Genomic DNA, 23,870 nt, shown 5'->3' on the forward strand with positions numbered 1-23,870 from the left:
TCGCCGTAAGAGAGGGGATAAAGGAGGGAGTGAAAGTAGAAAGGAAGAGAGAGGTGCCGTAGTGGAGGGCTCAGGATTAATTTAGACCACCTGGGGATCTTTAACGTGCACTGACATCGCACAGCACACGGGCGCCTCAGCGTTTTGCCTCCATAAAAACGCAGCCGCCGCGGTCGGGAAGGAACCCGGGAACTCCGGATCGGTAGCCAAGCTCCCTAACTACTTAGCCACCGCGGCGGGTAAATGTTTTAGAATCCAATCCAATCCATTAAAATTGAAAATTGGCTGCTGGGGAAAGGAAATGGTGCAGTATGTATCAAATCTCGGCGGAAACCTGAACCGCTCCTTAAGCGAAGGGATAAAGGAGGGACTGAGAAAAGAAAGCAAGAAAGAAAGCCCGTAGTGGAGGGCTCCGGAATAATTTAATTATAATAATAATTGGTTTTTGGGGGGAAAGGAAAATGGCGCAGTATCTGTCTCATGTATCGTTGGACACCTGAACCGCGCCGTAAGGGAAGGGTAAAGGAGGGCGTGAAAGAAAAAAGGGAGAATAGGTGCCGTAGTGGAGGGCTCCGGAATAATTTCGACCACGTGGGGATCTTTAACGTGCACTGACATCGCACAGCACACGGGCGCCTTAGCGTTTTTCCTCCATAAAAACGCAGCCTCCAGGAATAATTTCGGCCAACTGGTGATCTTTACCGAGCAATGAAATTTCACAGCACACGGGCGTTACCTCGTGTTCGGGAAAGAGGCGACGCTGGGTCCAATACTGCTACCGACCACAGCAACGCCGCCTTCAAGGAAGCGCCACGGGGCAACTTTTTTTTTATTTTTTAAAAATGTTAGGAACGATAGATTATGGTGGGACTCCTGTCCGCAGCGTTGATTTCTTGCTTTATGTTTGACATTAGGAACGCTACATAAGGGTGGAACTCCAATGGCGCAGCATTGGGCTGCCACAACAACCTTACAGACCGCTTCTGTTCGAATAGTGCTATGGCGCTATGAAAAATTTTCTTCAGAAATAGCCGGAGAAGCGGCAATCACCTTGACGTTGACAAACCCGCGAGCAGAAGTGATTGTCAGGGATTCAAAAGCAGCCATTGGCAATTTCGCCAAGGGCAGAATATCTCCCATCTCCTTGGGAATTCTCAGGAATTACCCGGAAGACAGGACAGACGTGTGATTGGTTTGGGTACCGGCTCACTCGTCAAACCCGGGGAACGAGGCAGCCCACGATAAAGCTCGAGAATCTATCGGCCGAGCTGTGGAGGCTAACTCGGACGTCGAAATCACGAGAGATGGTCTTAATACTTTCCATGAGATTACTCAGCATTATAGACTAGAAAGGCTAACCTTCCCTGCTCCGCATAAAAGCCTAAACAAAGAACAGGAGGTACTGTGGAGGCAACTTCAAACAAAAACTCTCCCTAATCCAGCTGTCCTAAGCCATGTGTACCTGGATAGATATAAGTCGGAGTGAAGCAAATGCGGCGACAAAGCCACCGTAGACCACATTTTCTGGGACTGTCCGAGAGATCCCCAACCAATATCGCTCAAGAGGCTCGCGCTCCCGGGCCCGTGGGAGACCTTGTTGCTCAGCTCTAACCTGGAAACCCAAGTACAGGTGGTGACGAGAGCCGAAGAGGTCGCCGCCAGCCTCCACTGACGGCCACCTAACAAGATCAACAAACCGATTTATAACTCAAGACGATAATAAACGTTTTCCGATTCAATCCAAAATTTTAGACTGGAAACCGTCCCCCTATCCTCTCTTCCTCTCCCCTCACCTTTTTCATTTCATTTTTCAATTCCTCCAAATATCCTTTATTTCCGCAGCCTCAGCTAAGGTGCTTCAGCGTCGATGGCAGATGTCGGGGCTAGCAAAAATCTTTTCCTTCCTTTTTACTATTATTGTAATAAAAAAACGGCTACTACCAGAAAGGAAACGGCGAAGTAATCGTTTTTATGAAGGAGAAACGCTAAGGCGCCCGTGTGCTGTGCGATGTTAGTGTACGTTAATGATCCCCAGGTGGTCGAAATTATTCCGGAGCCCTCCACTGCGGCACCTCTTTCTTCCTTTCTCCTTTCACTCTCTCGTTTATTCCTTCTTTTACGGCGCGGTTCAGGTGTCCAACGATATATGAGACAGATACTGCGCCATTTCCTTTCCCCCAAAACAAATTATTATTATCAGCACAGAGATGAGCACAGAGAGCAGTGGAGGGCTCCAGAATAATTTCGACCACCGGGGGATCTTCAACGGGCACTGACATCGAAAAAGCACACTGGAGGAAAAACGCTAAATCGCCCGTGTGCTATGCAATGTCAGTGCACGTTAGAGATCCGCAGGTGGTCGAAATTAGCTCGCAGTCTCGGCCGCTCGTTTTCGGGAAAGAGATGAAGCTTGATCCAACACTCCTGCCTACCACAGCAAAGCCAGCTTCAAGGAAGCGCCATGTGACGAAGTTTTCTTTAGTTTTAAATGTTAGGAACAATAGATTATGGTGGAGCATCATTGCCGCAGTGTTGATTTCTTGCTTTAATTTTGACGTTAGGAACGCTACATAAGGGTGGAACTCCAATGGCGCAGCATTGTGCTGCCGCAACACCCTTCCAGACGGTTCCTGTTCGAATGTCGTGTAGTTCGCAAGGTGCTGAGACCCTATGCCGCTATGAAAAATTGTTTTTGACGATAGGAAACGGTCCCCCTATACTCTCTTCCTCTCCCCTCACCTCTTTCATTTCATTTTTCAATTCGGCCTGCTATCCATTATTTCCGCCGCCACAGCTCAGGTGCTTCAGTATCGATGGCAGATGCCGGGGCTGGCAAAAATCTGTTCCTTCGTTTTTATATTATTTTATAAAAAACCACTACCACCACAAAGGAAATGGTGAAGTAATCGTTTTTATGGAGGAAAAACGCTAAGGCGCCCGTGCGCTATGCGATGTCAGTGCACGTTAATGATCCGCAGGTGGTCGAAATTATTCCGGAGCCCTCCACTACGGCACCTCTTTCTTCCTTTCGTCTTTCACTCCCTCCCTTATCCCTTCCCGTACGGCGCAGTTCATTTTTCCAACAATATAAGCGACAGATAATGCACAATTTCCTCCCCCCTCAAAAAAAAACGCAATTATTATTCAGGAATCATCTCACTTCTCGGTGGAACAACCCGCTTTCAATCCAGCGTCCATTCGAAACTAGAAGCGTTGGTACCGTTGGAAGCGTGGGTTCTACTACAATAAGGTGGTGGTTACAACTTTATTGCCACAAAATGGAAGGGATTAGTTGGGGCAGGCGCGAGCCCAGGGTGGCAGCAAGCCGAGGGCGACCTCCTGAGCTCGCGTGATGAGGGCCAGCTGCGTTGTTTTTCCTGAACTGGTCGAGTGTTTGTCCCATTCATCCGCCGAGGAGGCAGGCAAGAGTGTCGTCGGAGCGGGGTTGCTAGCGCATTCCCATAATATATGGTCTTGTGTGGCATGCGTCCCGTCGCCACAGTGCGGGCATGCAGGGTCATATTCACCGTTGGTGATTAAACGTAATCGGTAGGGGCCAAGAATGGCCTTTGTTTGTAGGCGTCTGAGTGTGGTTTGCGCCCTGTCCAGGTCGGGGTGAAGAGCGGGATACGTGCAACTTAGCCCGCGATGAAAGTTTGTAATCTCCGCGTACGGCGAGGCGCCTCGGCGGGGGCGTCCGCTCCCGAGAGGTCTCCCGTCATCCGGTTCGTTAAACCTACAGTGCGCCACTTTCAACTGTGCGTTTCTTCGAATCTCTCGCAGTAGCCGCAACACTGTTCAGATTCAATTCTACCCGTCATCCCTAGCTTCGAATGCCGTGCTGTTCCCTCTTGGTTTTTCTCTGGATCGCATGTGTGGTGGGTGTTTTCAGCTGTAGATTTGTGGAGGGCTATCCTTTGCGCAAACGGTGTTGCTGTCGGCGCAATATTGGATAACAGGAAAGTTGCAGACCAGGGAACATCCACATGTCCTTGAGCGATAAAGTGACCCGTGGCCCTGGCAAACGGTGCCTCGGAGATTGTAACTTCTGTGGCCGCATAACCCCGCTATACTATTCTGAACAGGCAGGGTGTCGGTATAGTTAGCGTAGGCTGGGAAAGGGAACGGTTAGATAACACACTCCTCCGTGGCTTCTCCGCGCTGTAAGCGAAGGAACGAAAGAGGAAGCGAAAAATAAAGAAGTGCAAAAGAGGCAGCGTAATTGACGGCTACGCAGTAATTTCGATCGGTTGGCGTTGTTCAACGAGGACTCATGTTGTGCAGCACACGGGCGTTTTTCGATATAAACAGCCCCTGAGGTGTCTGAAATAAGTACAGTTACTCGATTGAACAGCGTAACAATCCAAGGGGCGCCGATACACTAGATACAAACGCAGCACTACAGTGTTCCAAACGCCCTACGCCACAGCTGTTTCCGGCATTGAAGAGCAGGGATGAAAAGGAGGATCTTTTGCAGATGCAGCCGCTGACGCTTCTGGGGACGCAGTTGATGCAGCGCACCATTTTCCTCTCAGTAGTTTCCCTGACAGCACTCTGAACTGCCCTTTGTTTGCACGCGGCAGTGGTTAGGCATAGCTGGAGCCCGTCGGCAGGCCCGTGCACTTTCCTCTATTATCCTGTAATCGCAACAACATGGAAACCTTAGGGAATGTATATCCTCAGACATGGATGTCTGCGATAATCTTACAATACCACCAAACGCCGATGTCGGAGGTCGCCAGCGAGACGCGTATTAGTTATTCCGACTGAGCTAAGCCTGGGCTAGCGTCGCCGACTTGATTTTTTTTGTCGTCTCGCACTCAGGGGGACGTCAAAGTGTGGCGGCTTCTCTTTATCGAGCGAGTGCTAAGGTTGTGACCGCGAATCGCGCATCGGGGCCTCCTTTGAGAGCAATGGCCACCGCAACGACAGGACATAAACTCTGAGATTGGCGCGCGTGTGCTGTGCGATGTCAGTGCACGTTAGAGATCCCCAGTTGGTCCAAGTTATTCCGGAGCCCTCCACTGCGGCACCTCTTTCTTCGATGATTCGCTTAGTCCATGTTTTATCCCTTCTCTTACGGCGCGGTTCAGGGGACCGCGGATATGTGAGACAGATACTGCGCCATTTCTTTTCCCCCCAAAAAAATTTTTCAGTGTCGCCTGGCTTCACCGCGCACCGGACGGAGGCTCGCTGCTGCAGTGTTTGCGCTCGCACCCGCGCTCACGAATGGGCGCGGCGCTGCTCGAGTATGAGCAATTGACCCAAGGCCCACCCCCCCTACGGCTCCTGCGCGCCCTGGCCTGCTGCCTCGGAGGTACAGCGAGAGATCGTTGGCATATCGGGAAAGCGGAGCACACCCCTCTGTGCTTTGCAGCAGCTGGCCAGAGACGTCATACACGAGGAGCTCCAGGACCATCTCCTCGTGTACACCGACGGCTCAGTGGCTCACGACAGCTGCTCCCTTGCTGCTGCGGCCACCATCTCCGCCCTGCGACTGCACAGCCAGCAACACGCCGCCTTCCTGGGCTCCTCCACCACGGCGGAGTTGATGGGGATCCGGCTCGGGCTGGACCTGCTGCTCACCATCGGCCCTCCGCCGCCCAGGAGTGCTCTGCTGTGCGACTCCCGCGCCGCCCTCAGCCGCCTGCAATCTAACGGCCGCGGTACCCTAGTAGTGCGAGAAATTCGCTTGCGCATCGAGCGCCTCGCGCAGAGAGGTTGTGTTGTGCGTGCACAGTGGGTGCCCGGTCACTGCGGCATCGCCGGCAACGAAGAAGCTGACGACCTCGCGACCGCTGCACACCAACTACCTGCCAGCGATCTGCCCCTTGCGCTGGAGGACGTGCGTGCGGCCATCCACGACCATCTCCGAAAGCAGCACCCCGACCCACGCATCGCGGGAGGTGAGCGCGTCGACAGTGTCACCGGCTGTCGCGCACTTACACGGTCACAACGTGCAATGATCCTCCGCGCGCGCATTGGCTGCGAGTGGCCCGGGGAACGACGGGTGCATCACAGAATCGCGACGAGTGATGTGTGTGACGGATGCGGCGCTAACACTAGAACACCTGCTCCTTCTCTGTGCCGCGTTCGCCGATGCTCGTCGCGATATGCTCGCGGCCTATAGGGCGCAGGGCATACTACCTGACTCCATCAAGACGCTATTGTGGCCGCAGGGCAGTGCGCGCACTCGTGAGCGAACTTTGGTGAGCCTCTGTGCATTCCTCGAACACACGGGCTTGACGTCCCGTCTGTTCTCCGTCAGGTAGTTACACGCAGTGACCGAACGCTCCGCAAGTTCTACCTTGAACGATTAATAACTGGACGCCCCACTCCAGTTGTAACCAACACAGTGATGTGCGCGTGTGTCATTTAATTCCTCTAAAATGAACTAATCACGCGCACAACCTGGACACAATTCTTATTGTGTATATAGTTTACATATTACTTCTCCCCTTAGAAAAAATTTTATTTACATATGTACACATGCCAAGGTTACCGGATACATTTGACATTCACAAGTTGACATGACGCTCAGCATGTAAGGCGAGCCAATTAGAGTGCCAAAACATCTTTGAATAACTAACAGGAATTTCTTGTGTGCGATTTAAAGCGGCGTGGCATGATTATTAACAGTGAGTGATACCGGAAAAATCTGACACGGAAAAAAAGGGGGGGGGAATAAAGAAGAAGACCCTAGCGCCAGTTTGGTCTAAAGACCAGAACAAGACGTTCATTGTTAACAGAAATGAATGGGCATGACCACTGCCGGAGAAACTCTTCCTCTCCCAAGAAAAAGAGTTCCTCTGACAAGAAACTGATCAGCTCCCTTCTAAGACGGCCAAGTATTGGCCACACAGCTCGGCGTCGAAAGCCACCAGCGACCGCGGTGCATCGATTGCGCCATAAACTAAAAAGACCTGCAAAAATTAACAGGCGAGCAAAACGGCCGCTGGGGAAGCGGCCGCGGGAGACAAAGCTCGAAATGCCCTGCCCACGGAATCCCGCATGAACGGCGCGCCAAAAGACACGTGCTACCATGCAGGTGACTGTAGCATGGCGATTAGATTCCGGAAGCGGGCAATTCGGACAGGTACTGGAGCGTAAAACGTCCCACCGCTCCAGCCGATCACAAGTAGGCAGCACTACCCAACCAAGTTTCCACACAAAGTCACGTAGATGGTCTGGGAGAGGCGTCGATGTTATGCGCGCCCATTGAACGCGGCGCATCGGTGAGCGGCGAGCCGCCGGCACAACAGGCAACAACAGCGAGCCCATAATATTCACGACACGGTCTGTAAGGATGTTGACGTCAGGTGCTACTGCGCTTGCATGCCTGAAAAAGGCCACTGCCGTAGTATATATAGCGGTAGGCTTCTCTGATTGAGGACCATGATTAACTGGGGCCGAGGGATCCAACAAGCGCAAGGAAGGGCCCAAAAAGTACCGCGCCAGGGTTCGCGCCGGAGACGCGTCCCCCAGCAGGATACGCAACATGCACTTCAATGCTAACAGTGAGGACGTGATGGTCAACATTGGGAAGGCAAAACCACCTCTCTCACGTGGTTGTCCAAGAACAGCACGAGCCACAAGCTCGGTTCCGCCTGACCAAAAAAAAGAAAAAACTGTAGTCTGCACCCGCCTTATGACGCGCAGGGGTGGTTTAACAATGTGGCAAAGATACCAAAAGGCACCCAGCACGACCGACTGAACCAGGTAGCGCCTCTCAAGCAGAGGAAGGTCAAAGGTCTGTGCCCTCTGCACACGAGCTGTAATACCCTCTACGACCGAAGACCACATACCATCCCATACTCCAGCACAGTCGTAGGTCACTCCTAAAATGCGCATCTGCTCACACCACTGCAAAGGTATTGTACTCGTTATACGTCTCTGAGGTGACCATACAAAAAAGTAATGACCCTTGGAATAATTAAGAGCAGCCCCCGACAAGGAGGCGTACTCACGAAACACGTTTAAAACTTCGAGCAGGCTGCGTTCATCAGCTAAGTATAGCGTGATGTCATCTGCATAAGCAGTGACGCGTACACTCTCACTGCCTGGCAATGCCAGACCGCTAATGAGAGAATGGTGATTGACTGCCAAAAGGAAAGGCTCTAATGCTAAGACAAACAAAAGAGGGGAGAGCGGACAACCTTGACGGACGCCGCGACCAACATCAAATGCGGTACTTTCCCAGCCATCGAGGAACAGAGTGCTTGAAATATCTCTGTACATCTCTTTAATAAGTAGCACTAAAGAAGGTGGGAAACCGAAAGCATCCAGTGTACCGTAAATATACTCATGCTCTAGAAAGTCGAATGCCTTCTCTTGATCTAGAGAAACAAGAAGACCCTGTGCGCGCCGCCGTATAGTATACTCTAGGATATCTCTCGTTACAGAAGATAAACTATGTATTTCACGGCCCGGAATGGAGCAAACCTGGTGGCAGGAAATGAGGGACGGGAGAAGAGCCCGTAAACTGCGGACGAGTAATTTTGCTAATACTTTAGAATCTGTATTTAGTAAGGTGATAGGGCGCCAATCTGCCGGACATGTCGAGAAAGAAGACTTTTTAGGGATCAGAACGATGCGGCCTCTTTTAAATGAATTAGGAAGGACATTCCGAGTGAAACAGATTTTTATCACTTCCGTGAAAATGGGGCCTACTATATGCCAGAATTGTAAATAGAACTCCACAGGAAGACCATCCGGCCCAGGCGTTGAGCCTCGTTTCATGGAATCTAACGCCTCCTTGATTTCGTCTGTTGTTGGCGGAGCCATAAGGCCATCATGAAGTTCATCCGCAACCTGCGGCAAGCCTGCAAAAAAAGGGTGTGCGGAAACGTCATCGCGATGAACCAAAAAGTGCGACTGAGCAATATCCCTGAAATGGACGAAAAACGCACTGAAAGTCCTGCCAACTGGCTGGGCCACAGCACCGACGGAAGAGGTATAAGCAGGGGCACCTTGAGCGCACAACAGCTCCTGGCGTGCAAACCGAAGCACCTCTGGATGAGAAGTTGGATTGCGCCGACAACGCCATGCGGCCGCTGTCAGAGAGGACGATCGTAAAAGACGCTGGAGACGCTCTGAAAGTTCCTCTTTCCATGCACACATAAGCGCCGATGGCGACGGGGTGCGCTGAGCTATACGGAGCTTCGCCGTCATAACACGAACCTCAGCTGAGACGCGAGCTCTAAGGGCTCGACCAGAAGCGGCGCAATGGTGACGCCACTGCTCCTTCAGACGATCCCAGTCACCAGGCACGGCCCCAACAACCGAAAACCGCAAGGCCCGCGTTAGTCCTTCTCTCGTGCTGGCATCGTGAAGGATGCGTACATCCAAACGCCATGGTCTGAAAGGAGACACTGCAGCCGCCGGAACCCTGAGCGACAGAAGAAAGGGGCGATGGTCTGATATGTGTACTGGTGAGGATGGCAGCGTTATTACATTAGCAGCACCCACTGTCCTCGAAAGGCCCGTCGGTACGTACGCCCTGTCTAGCCTGCTTGACGACAATCCGCGACGCCAAGTCCACACAAAGACGCCGCCATGCAGGAGCTCATAAGCATCTGTTAACAGAAACTGGTTGACTAGGCGGCGCAACTCGCGCGCATTCCAGCTTGGTCTGCCTCTGCCAGGGCCCTGCACATCAGCGACCGTATCGAGCACGCAGTTGAAATCGCCCAACATCACAACGTTTCGTCCTCCAAGAAAATACACATCAAGATTTTTATAAAATGAGTTTACCAAATTAGAATGGGCAGGTGCGTAGATGCAAAGAAGTCTCAGACGAAGTGAGTTAAACGTGCAGTCGAACGCCAGCACGCGTCCAAGCGCATCGTAGGTAACATGATGGTCTCGCAGAAGTATTCGGTTCAGAACAAGAACGCCAACTCCGCTAGAACGCGTGCTAGCGTACGAAAAGAAAGCATCAATACCAAACCTACGCTTAAATTCCAACACGTCACTGAGGCGAAAAAAATTAGTTTCTTGCAGGCAGAGGATATCGCAGCCCGATGAACGAGCGAAAGCGACCACCTCGGTCTGCTTCATAACATTGCGAAACCCTTGCACGTTAAGCGTGATGATGTTAAGTGTAGCCATTTTGGTAATGAAAAAAGCCAAAAAACAACGAGTTGTGATGTCTAAGCAATACAATGCGCGCTACGAACGGCGCCAAACCATCTCACTTTTTTTGTAGAGTCGGACCAGAGGAGGCACGAGGCCTCCTTGCCCGACCAGAAGAGTTGTCCGAGTCCGTAGTTGACGTATGTGGACGCTTTATGCTGGAGCTCAAAGCGACCATCTCAACATCCGAAGAGAGAGTACTAGAAGTGCTGGCGCTAATCCTCGACGCAGAAGAGGACGGCGACTGCACAGATTCCACGTCAGGAGATGGCCTTGGCTCCTGCCCAGGTGAAATATTTGTGCCGACACTAAACTGCGATGACGAAGGAGATGACGACGGCGGCTCGGCTCCTGCCCAGGCACGATGATAGTCTCGTCGATGACGAGGTTGACTGAAGAAGCTGAGGACGACAAGCTGCTCTCGTCACCATCGGCCTCAGATACGCTGGCGTTGTCGCTCAAAACCGCAACGCTGGCTGCAGGCTGCCGCGCAGGCTGCGAGAGCGGCCTGTCCCCAGCATCAGAGACCTGCAGGGGCGCAATGGGCTCGGCCTCCGTAGCGGCAGGTACACTTGGAGAGACTGAGGCTGACATAGCAGGCACATTTAATGCCGGCTTGCGAGGTGCATCACTGGACGCATCAGCCGTAGGCACCGCTTCCTCCACCGATACATTCAGAGACGCCGAGGAACCACTCACAAAGCCGTTGGTGTCGGAAACGCCGCGTTCCTTGATGGCTTCATCGGCTGCCTGTGCAGCCGGTGGAGGTGCAGGTCGGGCCGCAGCCTCAGAGTACGAGGGCTTGATCGCGCATGCCACGGTAGCGTGTGGATCACCACAACGTCGACACGGCAGCACACAACCTTGGCCTTGGTGCCCAAACACGCCGCAGCGGGCGCAGAACGGAGCCGTACACTGTGCTCTGAAGTGTGATGTCGACCCACAACGTCGACAAACACGCTGCATGCCTTTGTAATCGCATGTCACGCGGTGGCCAGCGACCTTGATGTAGTTAGGCACGGGCGACTCGGGCTTCATTTCAATTCGGACATACCGCGTCCCGGTGGTGACAGCGGGACGCGACCCCATGATGCCGCGACTTATGTGCAGCACCTTGCCATAAGGAGAAAGAGCCTTGGCAAGGGCATCACTTGGTACTCGGGCGGGCAGAAAAAGAACAGTCACCTGAGTCACCTGGGGGCTCAGGGGAACGATGGGGACGCGTTCGTTGCCGATGATGAGGCAAGACGCATCAACGATGGCAGCCATGGCGGCTTCACTCTTTACGGTAACTTGGTAGTTGCGTCCACCGAAGTGCTGGACACAGTAAACTTCTTCCAAACGAACTACGGAGGCTGTCGCGTCGACGACATCCTCCGGACTAGCCCCCTCAGGGACGACGACATCAAAGGCAAGGGCCTTTGTAGGTGGCTGGCTCACCATGTTGAGGCGCCCGCCAGCCGAAGGGCACCGGAACAAAAGATCACTCTTGGTGGTCGAACACCGGCCACCGACGCAAGCCGGCGGCCGGAACGCACGCAGGAACACAGCAGGCCGAGCACGATCTGACGGTCTGAGCGCCAATCTAAGCCAAAAGGCCGAGAAGCGATTGTGTATATAGTTTGTACATATTACTTCTCCCCCTATCCTCTCATCCTGTCCCCTCACCTCTTTCATTTCATTTCTTCATTCTGCCTGCTGTCCTTTATTTCCGCTGCCCCAGCTCAGGTGCTTCAGTATCGATGGCAGATGCCGGGGCTAGCAAAAAACTTTTCCTTCCTTTTTACTATTATTTTTAATAAAACCACTACCACCACCACCCTCTGAGCAAAGTAGCTTCTAGGAATAATTGGGTTTCGAAGCGGAGTCACCCTCCACTTGTTGTCTTCGACTTCCTCAGCGCGCGTGTTCGAGACGCGCCGGGACCTTGCATTCCCATAAGGAGCAGTGGTAAAGCGTTATCGTACAATTCCCTTTGGTTCCATACAGTCTTTTTTTCTTTATGCTTTCATGGAGGCAGAAGCGCCGGCACGCGCATGACGTCTCCAAGCGTAGCCAATGACGGCGGAACACGTGCAGCTCGTGGCGTCGCATATGAGCCAATCGCAGAGCGGAAAAGGCCTCTATAAAAGAGAAACAGCGCAGCCATTTTGCCTTTCTCTAGGGGCTCGACAGGCAGTCAAGACGTCCGTTCCGTTGATTGCCAATTGTGTTTGTGGCCCCGCTATCTAAATGGGGAAAGGAAAGCGCAAAGACATGAAGAAAAACGACTCAGCTGCTGGACCTCCAGGTGCGTAGCGAATTTCCTTCCGGTTCTGTGGCCTCCGCCGCTGTCTCGTTTGGGTGCTCGATCCCTTTGTTCATCTGGCGTCACATAGTGGTCGCTTTAGGCCTAACCTCGTGGGCTACGATGATTGTGTTCTAAAGCATATTTTTGCGAGAAGCCTGAACGAAATGCACGAGCTTCGTTACCCGTTTGTTTTCGCTATTATGCACCATCGTTTTTACGTGAGCGTGAGTGACCGTGACTTGAGAGAAAAAAAGAACCTGGTTCGGTTGAGCCGAAGCGACCTCGGCAGCCTTCTAATCGCGTTAAGGTGGGTTCACGTGCAAGCAAATGAGCGAGCAGAGCGATAGAGCGGCGCGTTGCATCGAAGAATTTGCACATTTATTGAACCTCTTTCCTCTGGCCGTTAGATGCGCCGCGACCGCTCGAAACGGCTTTGTGCGCCGCGGCGGCACAAATTGCTAGCGTTTCCGCTCCTATGTGAAGTGGCCTTTGGACTGCGTACGACTTCGCGTCTCCTGTCCTCGTGGTTCGTACAGTGTCGCCATATGCAACGCCAGTATTGGGCTCGATGCCCTCAGGCTGTGACAATAGCCTTGCTTTGTTCGAACAAAGCCCGCACGCTTAGTGAAATCGCGAAGCCTTCAGCTTGCTCAAGCTCCAACCTGCGTTGTGGACAATGCACTCTTTAGATATCATTAATATTAGGCTATTTTGTTATGACAACCAACGTTTTGCATTGATGCTGCAGTCTCGGGAATACTTGATGTTGCGGTAGCATTGCTATACGGTAGAATGTATGCGGAATGAAGAAAATTACCAAATTCCAGGCATGCTACGAACGTCAGTGCTAACAGGTTATGTGAAATACCTAACTGAAGCGCATAACCCAATACAAAGGATCGCGTCGCTTCGCTTCACGTCATCTTTTGTTTTTAATTTTTTCTGAGAGGACCCATAAAAGGGGTTCCAGCCGAGCCGCGCATTTGTGACCGGCGGCGCGTTCCTGCCGTGAATGCCTTGCCGAACGTTCGCCTTGCGCACGCGCACTGTTCGTCTCGACGCTCCTCGAGCACGCGCTGCTGCACGCGTCGCCCGTGCGCCTGTGTGTTCCGTCCATGCTGCTGACCTGACACGGGACGGGTGCTGTGGAACGCTCTTCAGCTTGGTCAGTGCCTTGATCCACGGCACGTTTCCGACCGCTGCTGTCTCGTTTTAGCCCGTTCTTTTTGGTGCACAGCAACCTCTCTGCAGCTCCGCACCCCAGTCCCCTCAGCGCATTTACGATTCCTTTATGGTTTATTTGGGTTTAACGTCCCAAAGAGACTTAGGCTATGAGGGACGCTGTGGTGAAGGGCTCCGCAAATTTCGACCACCTGGGGGTTCTTTAACATGCGCTGACATCGCACAGAACACGGGCCTCATGAATTTCGCCTCCATCGAAATTCGACCGCCGCGGCCACCGAACCCGCGTCTTTCGGGTATCGTGTTTCTGTTCATTACTCTGTTACCGTCGCATTTTTGGCTTGGGCTATCCGCATTACCCGTCACAGTGGCTCAGTGATTAGGGTGCTCGCCTACTGTTCCGGAGTACCCGGGTTCGAACCCGACCACGGCGGCCGCGTTTCGATGGAGGCGAAATGCAGAGGCGCTCGAGTGTTGTGCGATGTCAGTGCAGGTTAAATATCTCCTGGTGGTCAAAACTTTTTCGGAGACCCCACCACGGCACCTCTTTCTTCCTTTCTTTTTTCACTCGCTCCTTCTATCCCTTCCCTTCCGGCGTGGTACAGGTGTCCACCGAGATATGCAAGGCGGTTACTGCGTTATTTTCTTTCCTCAAAAGCCAATTTTCAAAAAATACCTCTCCCTGGATTGTGGTCGCTATTTCTCGCGACTGCGTGTTTTTTTTGTTGTTTTTTTTTTGGGGGGGGGGGGAGCTGCCGGGTGAAGTCAAGGCGGCTTAACAGCTTGACGAGTTTGACCTTGAACCGAGGAGAAACCATGTGAGAGCTATGACGTCACTTAGCCGCCACCGTCGCGTTCATTGTGATCATTGGCATTGTCGTTCACGATGTTGCGGACTCCGTCGATTTTGAAGAAAGGAAGGGAATTGGGGAAGCGCGTTTCCCACAGCGAGCATGTGCTGACATTCTCCGTGACAGCAAGCGTTATCCGCGGCAAGGAACGTGCATTCTTTACGCCCGATATATAAATGAAAAAAATTGAAGGCTGATTCGACGGACGGTAATTCGAAAGTTCAGCCCAGGTCTCCGCAAGCCGCCAGCTACCGCTTGGCAGGTGTCGTGTTACGTTGCTAGCCCCCCTCCGGCATCGTCCCGTAGCAGCCGCCTTCCGGCTGTCCATTCCTCTCGCCGTGTCAGGTGGCGCTTCGCTCTGCTACTTCGTGCCAACACGTCACCTGTCACACTCCGTAACACGTCATCTGTCAGGTAGCATGTTACAACGACTACGATGCGGAACGCAGGGACGGGCGAGCTGCGCCCTAAACGGAATGAAACTGAAGAAGTCACTGCAGTTGAATACGAAGCGAAAAGTTTCACCACGTTTGGTAAAGCATTCATCGCATAGGCCGGAGAATAACCTTGGGCGACCGTCAGCCCAACCACGTTAGCCGTGTATGACCGTACGTGGTACAGTTATGGCGTCGCTCTTGACCCTTTACCCATGACCTTTAGTTCACCTCTGCTCTTTGACATTGGTTGATACTACGTCTAAGCCATGTCGTGTGTGTATATAATATAGAACGGCCGTGAATGCAGGCGCTGCCATGGACGAGCCTGAGGCACTTTGCAAGCGTCCTTCCTTTTCGCTGAATTCCAGGGTTAGCCAAGTTGTTTTTTTTTGTTGTTTTAGAAAATTGTTTTCATTCTCACGTATACAGCTAGACGAAAAGCGTGCGCGTGTGTCTCAAGTATATTGAACGCGCGGCGGGGTTTGTCGTTTGCCGCTTCTTCGTTGCGGTGGGGGGAGGGCTGATCACTTTTGTGTGAAAATTAAGACCCTGCGCGACAGCTATTGCCTCGCACTAAGTTCTTCAGTGCAAGGGCTATACGACGCTGTTTGGGGGAGCTGCATGTTTAGTCGCGTTTAGTCACGGAGCATGCCATTATCGGCTTACACAGCTGTCTGAGTTGGGACGGCTGTTCCGACCTGTTCTCTCGACCACAGTATACTGAGTTTTCGGTCACTGACCATGTCAACTATGTTAACTGCAGTCAGCTGACCACTTTCACATGGTCAGTAAACCGAAGATTCATTCTGCTGACCTGACCAGACGGCATTCCATCAAACCATCGACTAAGTACTGTATACCAGATGTTTTTTCCCGTTGAGCAGACAAGGGAAGGGGACGAAAGGGGCTCGTTAAGAAATACATGACGCAAGCCAACAGTGACCGAACCAAGGAGCATAGGGAAATTTAAAAAAAAATATTTTGTGGTGTTCATCAGTGGGGGCTTAATATGGCAATGACTTTTTAAATAGTCTCTTTGCGACCTTAAACCCTCATAAAAAGCGAAACTTTTTAAAGATAATTCATTAAAAAGCAGAAGAAAAACAACCACATGCCGCCGGTGGGATCCGAAACCCACGACCTCTGAATTTCGCGTCCGGTGCTCTACCAACGGAGCTCCGGCGACGCCTGTCCAGTCTTCTGCTTTCGGCAGTGTATATATGCGTGTCGTAACGATCGATATGATCGCAAGCGCAGCCGATATATAGAGCCGGCGTTAAATTGGCATTTTCGGCTCGCAGCAGTGCCTTCGGCCAGCGGTGGCAACCAAGCCACACCTCCTGCTCCGTCGCCCGCCGGTCCCTCGTGGGTTTCGTTCGCGCAAGCACTCCAGCAGGGCGCCGCGGCCAGCCCGCAGCCGCGCGCCGTCAGCGGCGGCCCGACCACGGCCGCGGATCCCAGCGCTCACCCCACCGCTCAGCCCAGCGCCTCCCGTCCCAGCTACGGGGCCGCCGCCGCCGCGGGTTCCGCCAAGGTAGCTTCCATCAGCCCCCGGCCTGCATCCGCAGCAGCCGCCGTGAGTGGCACTCAGCCGGCAGCAGCTGCCCTACCACCGTCGCCACCAAGCACGCCGCCCGTCGCGGTGACACAGCAGACCCCCGCAGCTGGCGACCAGGCCACTTCAGGCGACGATGTCAGGATCAAGGTGCGTACTGTTTTCCGAAAAGGGCTTCATCTTGAGCCATGCCATGTAGTTCGTTTAACCTCGTTATAAGGAAGCTGAAAGTTCGTTCACGGCTGTTGCTTCGTTATATGCACTGTTGAAGGAGCTCCCGAGGGGAATCGTAATTCCTTCGTTATATTCATTATTTCGTTATAAACCATGCTGTGCATCTCGTTATGCCAGCGGTCCAAATACATTTGAACCTCTTTACAACGAAGTTGAAGGTTTCCGGCGGTTACTTCGTTATAGCTGTAGCTTTGTTATAGCCCCTGATGGCCGAGCTTCCACGTGCAATCATAATTTCTTCGTTATATAAGTTGTTTCGTATTAAACCGCTTCGTTACAAAGAGGTTCAGCTGTTAGCTTCAAGGCAAGAGGAAACCTCACCTCTCCAAAACATCGACTTAAGTGGACGGTACGAGAACCGAACTCCGGTATAATACAACTGAAGAAAGAAGCGGCATGTGCCTCTCGATAGAGGCCCTCCAGCCAATGGCGTCGACTGGTTCCCATGACGTCATGGTTACTCAATCCTCTTGGACCTGTGTGACATCTCAGGGAGTGGCATATGAAAGGATATGAACCACCGCTTGATCAGATTGACAGCGGCGCCCGGAGAATCGGCCGACGCCGTAGGCTGCAAGGCGTCCTTTGAAGTGCATCCGTCGCTTCTTTCTGGAGTTCCAGCCGACTACAGGGCTTAGTTTTTACTGCTGAAAAGTGCTGTGGGTAGCAAGCATCGTGGTAGTGCATGACGTATAGGGCGCTCTGGAAGTGAAACGTAAGATTTAGCTGCTGACAATGCCTAGATCGAGAACAACGTTTCGGAACCGCTACGGGTTCCTTGGTCAACAATGAGGAGGACAAGGCGAGTGGCTGAAATTTAAAACCGAAGTTTTTGACGTAAAGACCGTACTTAAATGAGTGGTTCGAATCAGACCGGGCAGCTGCAATACATTTCGATGGAGGCGAAGCGCTAAGGCACCCCTGTGCTTTGCGATGTCAGTGTACAATAAAGATCCCCAGGTGATTGAAATTATTCCGGAGCCCTCCACTACAGCACCTCTTTCTTCCTTTCCTCTTTCATCCTTTCCTTTTTCACTCCCTCCGTTTTCCCTTCCCTTATAGGGTGTTTCATGTGTCTGCCAATATGTGAGAAAGATACAGCGCCATTTCCTTTCCCCAAAAATCAATTTTCAATTTTCACAGTTTCTTTTGTGAGGTTCAGGGCCTTAGTCTCACCTGGATAAAGGGTGGCTCAAGCAATTGGTGCGTCGTCAGGTTTAGCCTTGGAGTTAACTACTTATACGCCGGCGGCCGAGTGTTTTGTTGCCAGCGTATGAAATATTGTTTTTAAAGTGAAAGCTTTAGTGGCCACAGGTTGAGCAATTTTGCATGATTCCTGGAGGGGACGTGGAGCAGTAATGACACATGGCATTTCTCTCTTTCGCTCTCTACCCACTACTGTGCATGCCCCACTAGTAGCACTGAGCCACAGGTGTTCCACCTGCCTTTCCTCAAAATCCAACTTTGAATTTTGTTTTCTCTTTCCTCTTTCCCTCCCTCCTTTATCACTTCCTTCTTGGGGTGGTTCGGGTGTCCACTGAGATATGTGAGATGGTAACTGTGCGATTTCCTTTCCTCAAAAACCAAAGAAAACAAGTTAGTGGAAGGACTTGGTAGAGTTCATTGGAGTTCACAATTTTGCAATGACCATTCATTTTCACGAAAGGAAAAGCGCACAACCAGGAAAGGCGCACAACCGGCTCTGCGGGACAGTGGAGAGCTCAATCTCGCTTCCCCTTTGTATATCCTGGATTAGCTGGGCTAATCCAACCCGCCGCGGTGGCTCAGTGGTTAGGGCGCTCTGCTACTGATCTGGAGTTCCCGGGTTCGAACCCGACCGCGGCAGCTGCGTTTTTATGGAAACAAAACACTAAGGCGCCCATGTGCTGTGCGATGTCAGTGCAGGTTAAAGATCCTCAGGTGGTCGAAATTATTCCGGTGCCCTCCACTACGGAACCTCTTTCTTCCTTTCTTCTTTCACTCCCTCTATCCCTTCTTTTATGGCGCGGTTCAGGTGTGCAGGGATATATGAGACAGATGGTGCATCATTTCCTTATCCCAAAAAGCAATTATTATTATTATTCCTATTATTATTATTATTGGGCTAATCGACATTAACTTTTCTGGCGGGAGGGGGGGGGGGCGGAAGGAAATGGTGCAGTGCCCCCAACCGCCCCCGTAAGGGAAGGGACAAGGGTGGGGGGAGTGAAAGAAGAAACGAAGTAGTGCCGTAGTGGAGGGCTGAGGAATAATTTCGACCTCCTGGGGATCTTTAACGTGCACTGACATCGAACAGCACACGGGCGCCTTTCGCCTCAATCAAAACGCAGCCGCCGCGGTCGGGTTCAAACCTGCGAACACCGGGTCAGCAGCCGAGCGCACTAAGCACTGAGCCACCGCAGTGAGTGCAGTGTCTTTTTTATTCACGCGTTAAATGCGCTTTTTCTCCAAGCGAAATGTTGCACTGTCGAGCCCAAACTTCCACTCTGACAAATTGATGTTTCCTTGGGCTGTAGCTGTTGATTCTCATAAATTACGCGTCTGCACATTGTCAATTCATAGAAAGATTCCCGTATGTTGCTCATCTTTCACTGTTAATGAGCGGCTGGTGCGTCTTTCCGACCTCCACGAATGCCGAAATTTCCAATGTAGTTCCTTGTGCCGAGCTTCGGTGCCGGGCGCCGGTTTGTTTCATCATGAATAATTAAATTTTTCCAATTTTTTTCACCCCAATCGGGACCATTTCTGTGGGCCACCTTGGACATGTGACGTCACCAGCTGCATGCCCGTCGATATTTGCTCGGAGATTGGTCAAGAAGAAAAAAAATAAGACCTTTGTTTTTGGCCATTTCACACAAACAGTGGTCTGTCGCTTAGTCCAGTTTAGTCAGTCAACGCACCGAGAGGTTCTGTGACAGTATGCATGACGACAAGCCTCGATCTCGGCGTCATACTTGGGGAGAAACCGAGTTTTGGTTTCGGCGTTCTTTGTTTTTCCTGTTTTAAAGAGCTTCTACTCAGGATTCTGAAAAACGGGTTTTGAGGCACAGAGAAGGGACTCTTAAGAAATGTGATGCGAATGGGAACACAATACCACGTCTAAACATATTCAAAATAGCCCACATTTTCCCTTTGAGTGGTTCAGAAACCTTGCAAGAAATGCTTCTACAGCTGTGGCACCATCATGGCCTTGGTTCACTGTATAAATAATTTAAGGCAGAAAAAGAACAAGTAATTACTGTCTCGCTTTTGATGAACACTGCGACTACGCAGTGCGGTTCCTTGATTTTGCAATCGTCCCGATCGTCCCTGTCATATCCGCTCAAAATAGCACAAGGCTCTGAAATATAATCCGAGGAAAGTACAGGGTCGGTTAAAAGTTCTCAGGCCAAAGGGTCTGCTTTTGAGCTGTATTATCAGGCAGACATGACACCACCAGACTCAGAATATCCGTAGAAAGCGGAAGAGGTATCGTTCTGTGCTCTGGGAACCTTGATAGCTTTATTCGCGTCTTAAATGCCATGATATACCGATGAAACAAGCAAGCCCTCTGGCCCCGAAACTTTTGACTAACCGGGTACAGAACCAAATATTCAGAACCCACAATCCCGAGCGAAGGTTGGCGAGCTCTTTCCAGTGACTTTTTCACGCCCGCGCATTTCTCCGCCTCGCGCTCCTGCGTATTTTTGTTCAGATGTGTCAGTCGGTTAGATTAGGAAGTAAGGCAGCTGCTATGGCCGCTGCCAGTAATAAGCGTCGCTTCGGCGGTTCAGGAAGCCCCCCTGACCCCATTCTACAGGGGGGGGGGGGAAATCCCGAACGCATAGGCAGCCGGCGGTGGGGCCGAGTGGGTAGGGCTGGCTGAACAGCGCCGACCTGTGAGCATGAAAAGAGTGATGAAAAGATATAGGAAGGCTCGAAGACGCTGAAATTTAAATTTTGACTGCACATAACGTCGCTTGCACAAAACATTTTAAACATTGTCACTGGAGGATATTCTTGTTCAAGCGCTGTCCTTTAAAGGGCTCGCTATAATGCACGGGGTGCAGGAGGCTTTTTCCATTAAGACCCACCGGAACCGGTCCTGCGCTGTAGTGTAAATCGAAGACCATTCGGCCAAACTTATGTGACGCTCAACACACGAAACAGTGCGTCCATACTTAATTGTTCATGCTCTGCTCTAATTACCTCCAAACACGGCGCAGGAGCTCGAGAGAACCCTACCCTCTCACTTCCCACGGCGGCCTGCCCACGGCCAGCTGGGCCGGACCATACAACTTCTTGCCAACCACTTCAGCATCGAGATACCGACTGGCAGCGTCTACCACTACGACGTCGATATCTCCTCGGAAACTGCCAAGGAGACCAAGGTTCCTGAGCAGAAAAAGTACCGATGCCTCAGTACAAAGATCAACAGGATTGCCATCGAGCTCCTAGTAAAGAAGTACCGGCAAGACCTGGCCAACTGCATCCCTGCTTTCGATGGCCGCAAGAACCTGTACACACGCCGCCAGCTCAACTTCCGCGAGCGGACATTCACAGTCGACCTCGAGGAAGACCAAAGATCCGAGAAGTTTATAATCAAGATCCAGTACGCGGCCACAGTGAATCTGGACGCCCTGCATGGCGTCTTCCAAAAGCGCGTACAAACTGTGCCCCAGGAAGTCCTCCAGGCCATAGACATCGTCTTGAGGCACAGCCCCTCGATAAACCTTGCACCAGTTGGACGCTCGTTTTTCAGACCGCCGGGACCCAACGAGCACAATGACCTCGGAGGAGGCCGGGAGGTGTGGTTTGGCTACTACACGAGTGTTCGACCCGCCCAATGGAAGCCCATGCTTAACGTCGACATGTCAGCAACCACATTCTACGAGTCGCTTCCACTGGTCGACTTCATGTGCAGGTTCTTAAGCGACAGCCGTCGTGTGTTGACGCCCGCAGACTTCCGGTCATTGCGCGACAACCAGTACGTGCGCCTGAATAGGGAGCTCAAGGGACTCCGTGTCAAAGTGACGCACCTTCCGTACCCGCGCAAGTACAAAGTGGTCAAGATCACGAGGGAACCTGCGAAGGAAATCTATTTTGAATCAGAAGGTAGTCAGATCTCCGTCGCCGACTACTTCCAGAGCCGCTACAGGCGCTTGTCGTACCCGAACTTCCCTTGCGTGCAGAGTGGCAGCCCGACGCATCCGGTCTACATTCCTCTGGAGGTGTGCGAGCTGGCCGAAGGCCAGCACTGTCGGAAGAAGCTCGACGAGAGTCAGACCGCCGAGATGATCAAGCACACGGCCAAGCCGCCAGCCAAGCGCTTCCAGAAGATTCGTCAGTCCGTGCGCGACATGGTCAGCAGCTCGGACAAGTACCTGCGAGAGTTCGGCGTCAAGATCAACACTGAGCCCACTCAGGTTGTGGGCAGAGTGCTCGACCCGCCATCTCTGGTATTTGAGAACAACACCATGTGCAAGCCGCGCGACGGTACGTGGGATCTCCGAGGGCAGCGCTTCTACAAGGCGATGTCCATGACAAAGTGGATTGTTCTCAACGTGAGCCGCTCCGCGCACAAGGATTCCCTGGAAAACTTCATCAGGATGCTGATCCGCATCGGCCAAGAACTGGGCATGCGCATTGCGCAGCCGCTTGCGGTCATCACGTTCGACACAAACCGCCAGCCCATGCGGACCGTTCTCACGGAGCAGCGCAAGCAGTACCCGCAGTTGGAGATGGTTGTGGCAGTGATAACAAAAGCCACGAACTACGCTGAGATCAAGCAGGTGGCAGAGACTGAGCTCTCTCTGCGCACACAATGCATCTTGGACAACAACGTGGTCCAAAAGTGCAACGCAGCGCTCATCCAAAACTTGTGCCAGAAGATCAACGCCAAGATGGGCGGTATCAACAATAGTCTCCTGATGCAGGAGAAGCCGGAGCTGTTTCATACGCCCGTGATCGTCATTGGAGCAGACGTGTCGCACCCATCGCCTGGAGACAAGGTGAGGCCATCCATCGCCGCGTGCGTCGGAAGCCTAGACACTGTACCGTCCAAGTTTCACGCCACCATTCGGGTACAGATTGAAGACTCCGAGGCTAAGGCGCGTGTGGAAATCATTAGAGACCTGAAGGACATGATCAAAGAATTGCTACTGGCTTTCCACCGCGCCACCAGGCACAAGCCCGAGCGGATCGTCTTCTACAGGGACGGAGTGAGCGAGGGGCAGTTCTTGGAAGTCCGTAACTATGAGGTAAGTAACTGCGCCTACTACTATACTGTGCCCACTAAACGCTCATCTTGTTAAGACAGTTTTTCCCGCATTCAATGTCACTAGTGTCATTGGATAACCTTTGTCTTTGGAGAAGCCGACTAGCTGTGCATATACGTAACGACACCGAATTGATCTCCACAGGGATATAATTTCAGGACATCCAGGATATTCATTTCTGGAGACGTCTTGTCGGCGTTAGTTGACCTCAGCTTGATCGTTTCTCTGCAAAAGGTGGTAAACATCCAAGACTGAGGCCTCTGGCGCGGTTTTGTACGTATCCGCTCCGCCTCTCATCCTTCTTACACACGGGCGATTATAACTGCTGTGCAGTTGACCGTCCGTTGAGCTGAACGACAGTTCGAGGTGTTATACCCGTGCCACACGGTCAAGTTTTAGGTCATTAATTACTTAGTAAATCAATTTTTAACGCAATTGGCGCGGTGCCACACACTTGTATTTAATGACATTAGACAGACTAACTGGCGTTTGCGACCTTCTGAGTTCGCCACACCTCATTCGCTCGAGATCTGTATACTCTTTTCGCCATTCCGCATGCGGAAAGACATGCAACTTTTTTGTGTGAAGTCACTACCCAGAGTATAATCGTTTATTCATAAACAACACTATTTTTAATAGGAATTCATATGTACTGTTATCCTGTGAGCTGACACACGAGTTCTACTTTTACACACTTGTCAAGCAAGAACAGTGGCGTTTTCTACAAAATAATTTTTATATTATATTTGAAGGGCATTGCTGTTATACTTTCTCATTAACACTGCTTATATTCAGGGCTTTTTTTACTGCCTTGAAGGCGGTATCGTCACCGTGACTAGTTAAATTATTTATTTATTTATATACAGATACCTTATAGGCCTCTGGAGAGGCATTGTGTAAGGGGGCGATACAGAAGTTAGTGAGAAATAG

At 51.7% G+C, this 23,870-nt stretch overlaps 1 protein-coding gene across 1 annotated transcript in view; it reads left to right on the forward strand.

Annotated features, from left to right (window-relative positions):
• Positions 1 to 23,870, forward strand: part of LOC144121118 (protein argonaute-2-like) — a 45,905-nt gene that overhangs the window by 16,271 nt on the left and 5,764 nt on the right. Inside the window, exons 2-3 of the mRNA XM_077654080.1 lie at positions 16,196 to 16,599; positions 20,889 to 22,922. Coding sequence (XP_077510206.1) covers positions 16,196 to 16,599; positions 20,889 to 22,922 — 2,438 coding nt within the window. The remainder of the gene's footprint in view (positions 1 to 16,195; positions 16,600 to 20,888; positions 22,923 to 23,870) is intronic.

The sequence above is a fragment of the Amblyomma americanum genome, chromosome 1, assembly GCF_052857255.1.
Source record: "Amblyomma americanum isolate KBUSLIRL-KWMA chromosome 1, ASM5285725v1, whole genome shotgun sequence".
NCBI lineage: Eukaryota > Metazoa > Arthropoda > Arachnida > Ixodida > Ixodidae > Amblyomma > Amblyomma americanum.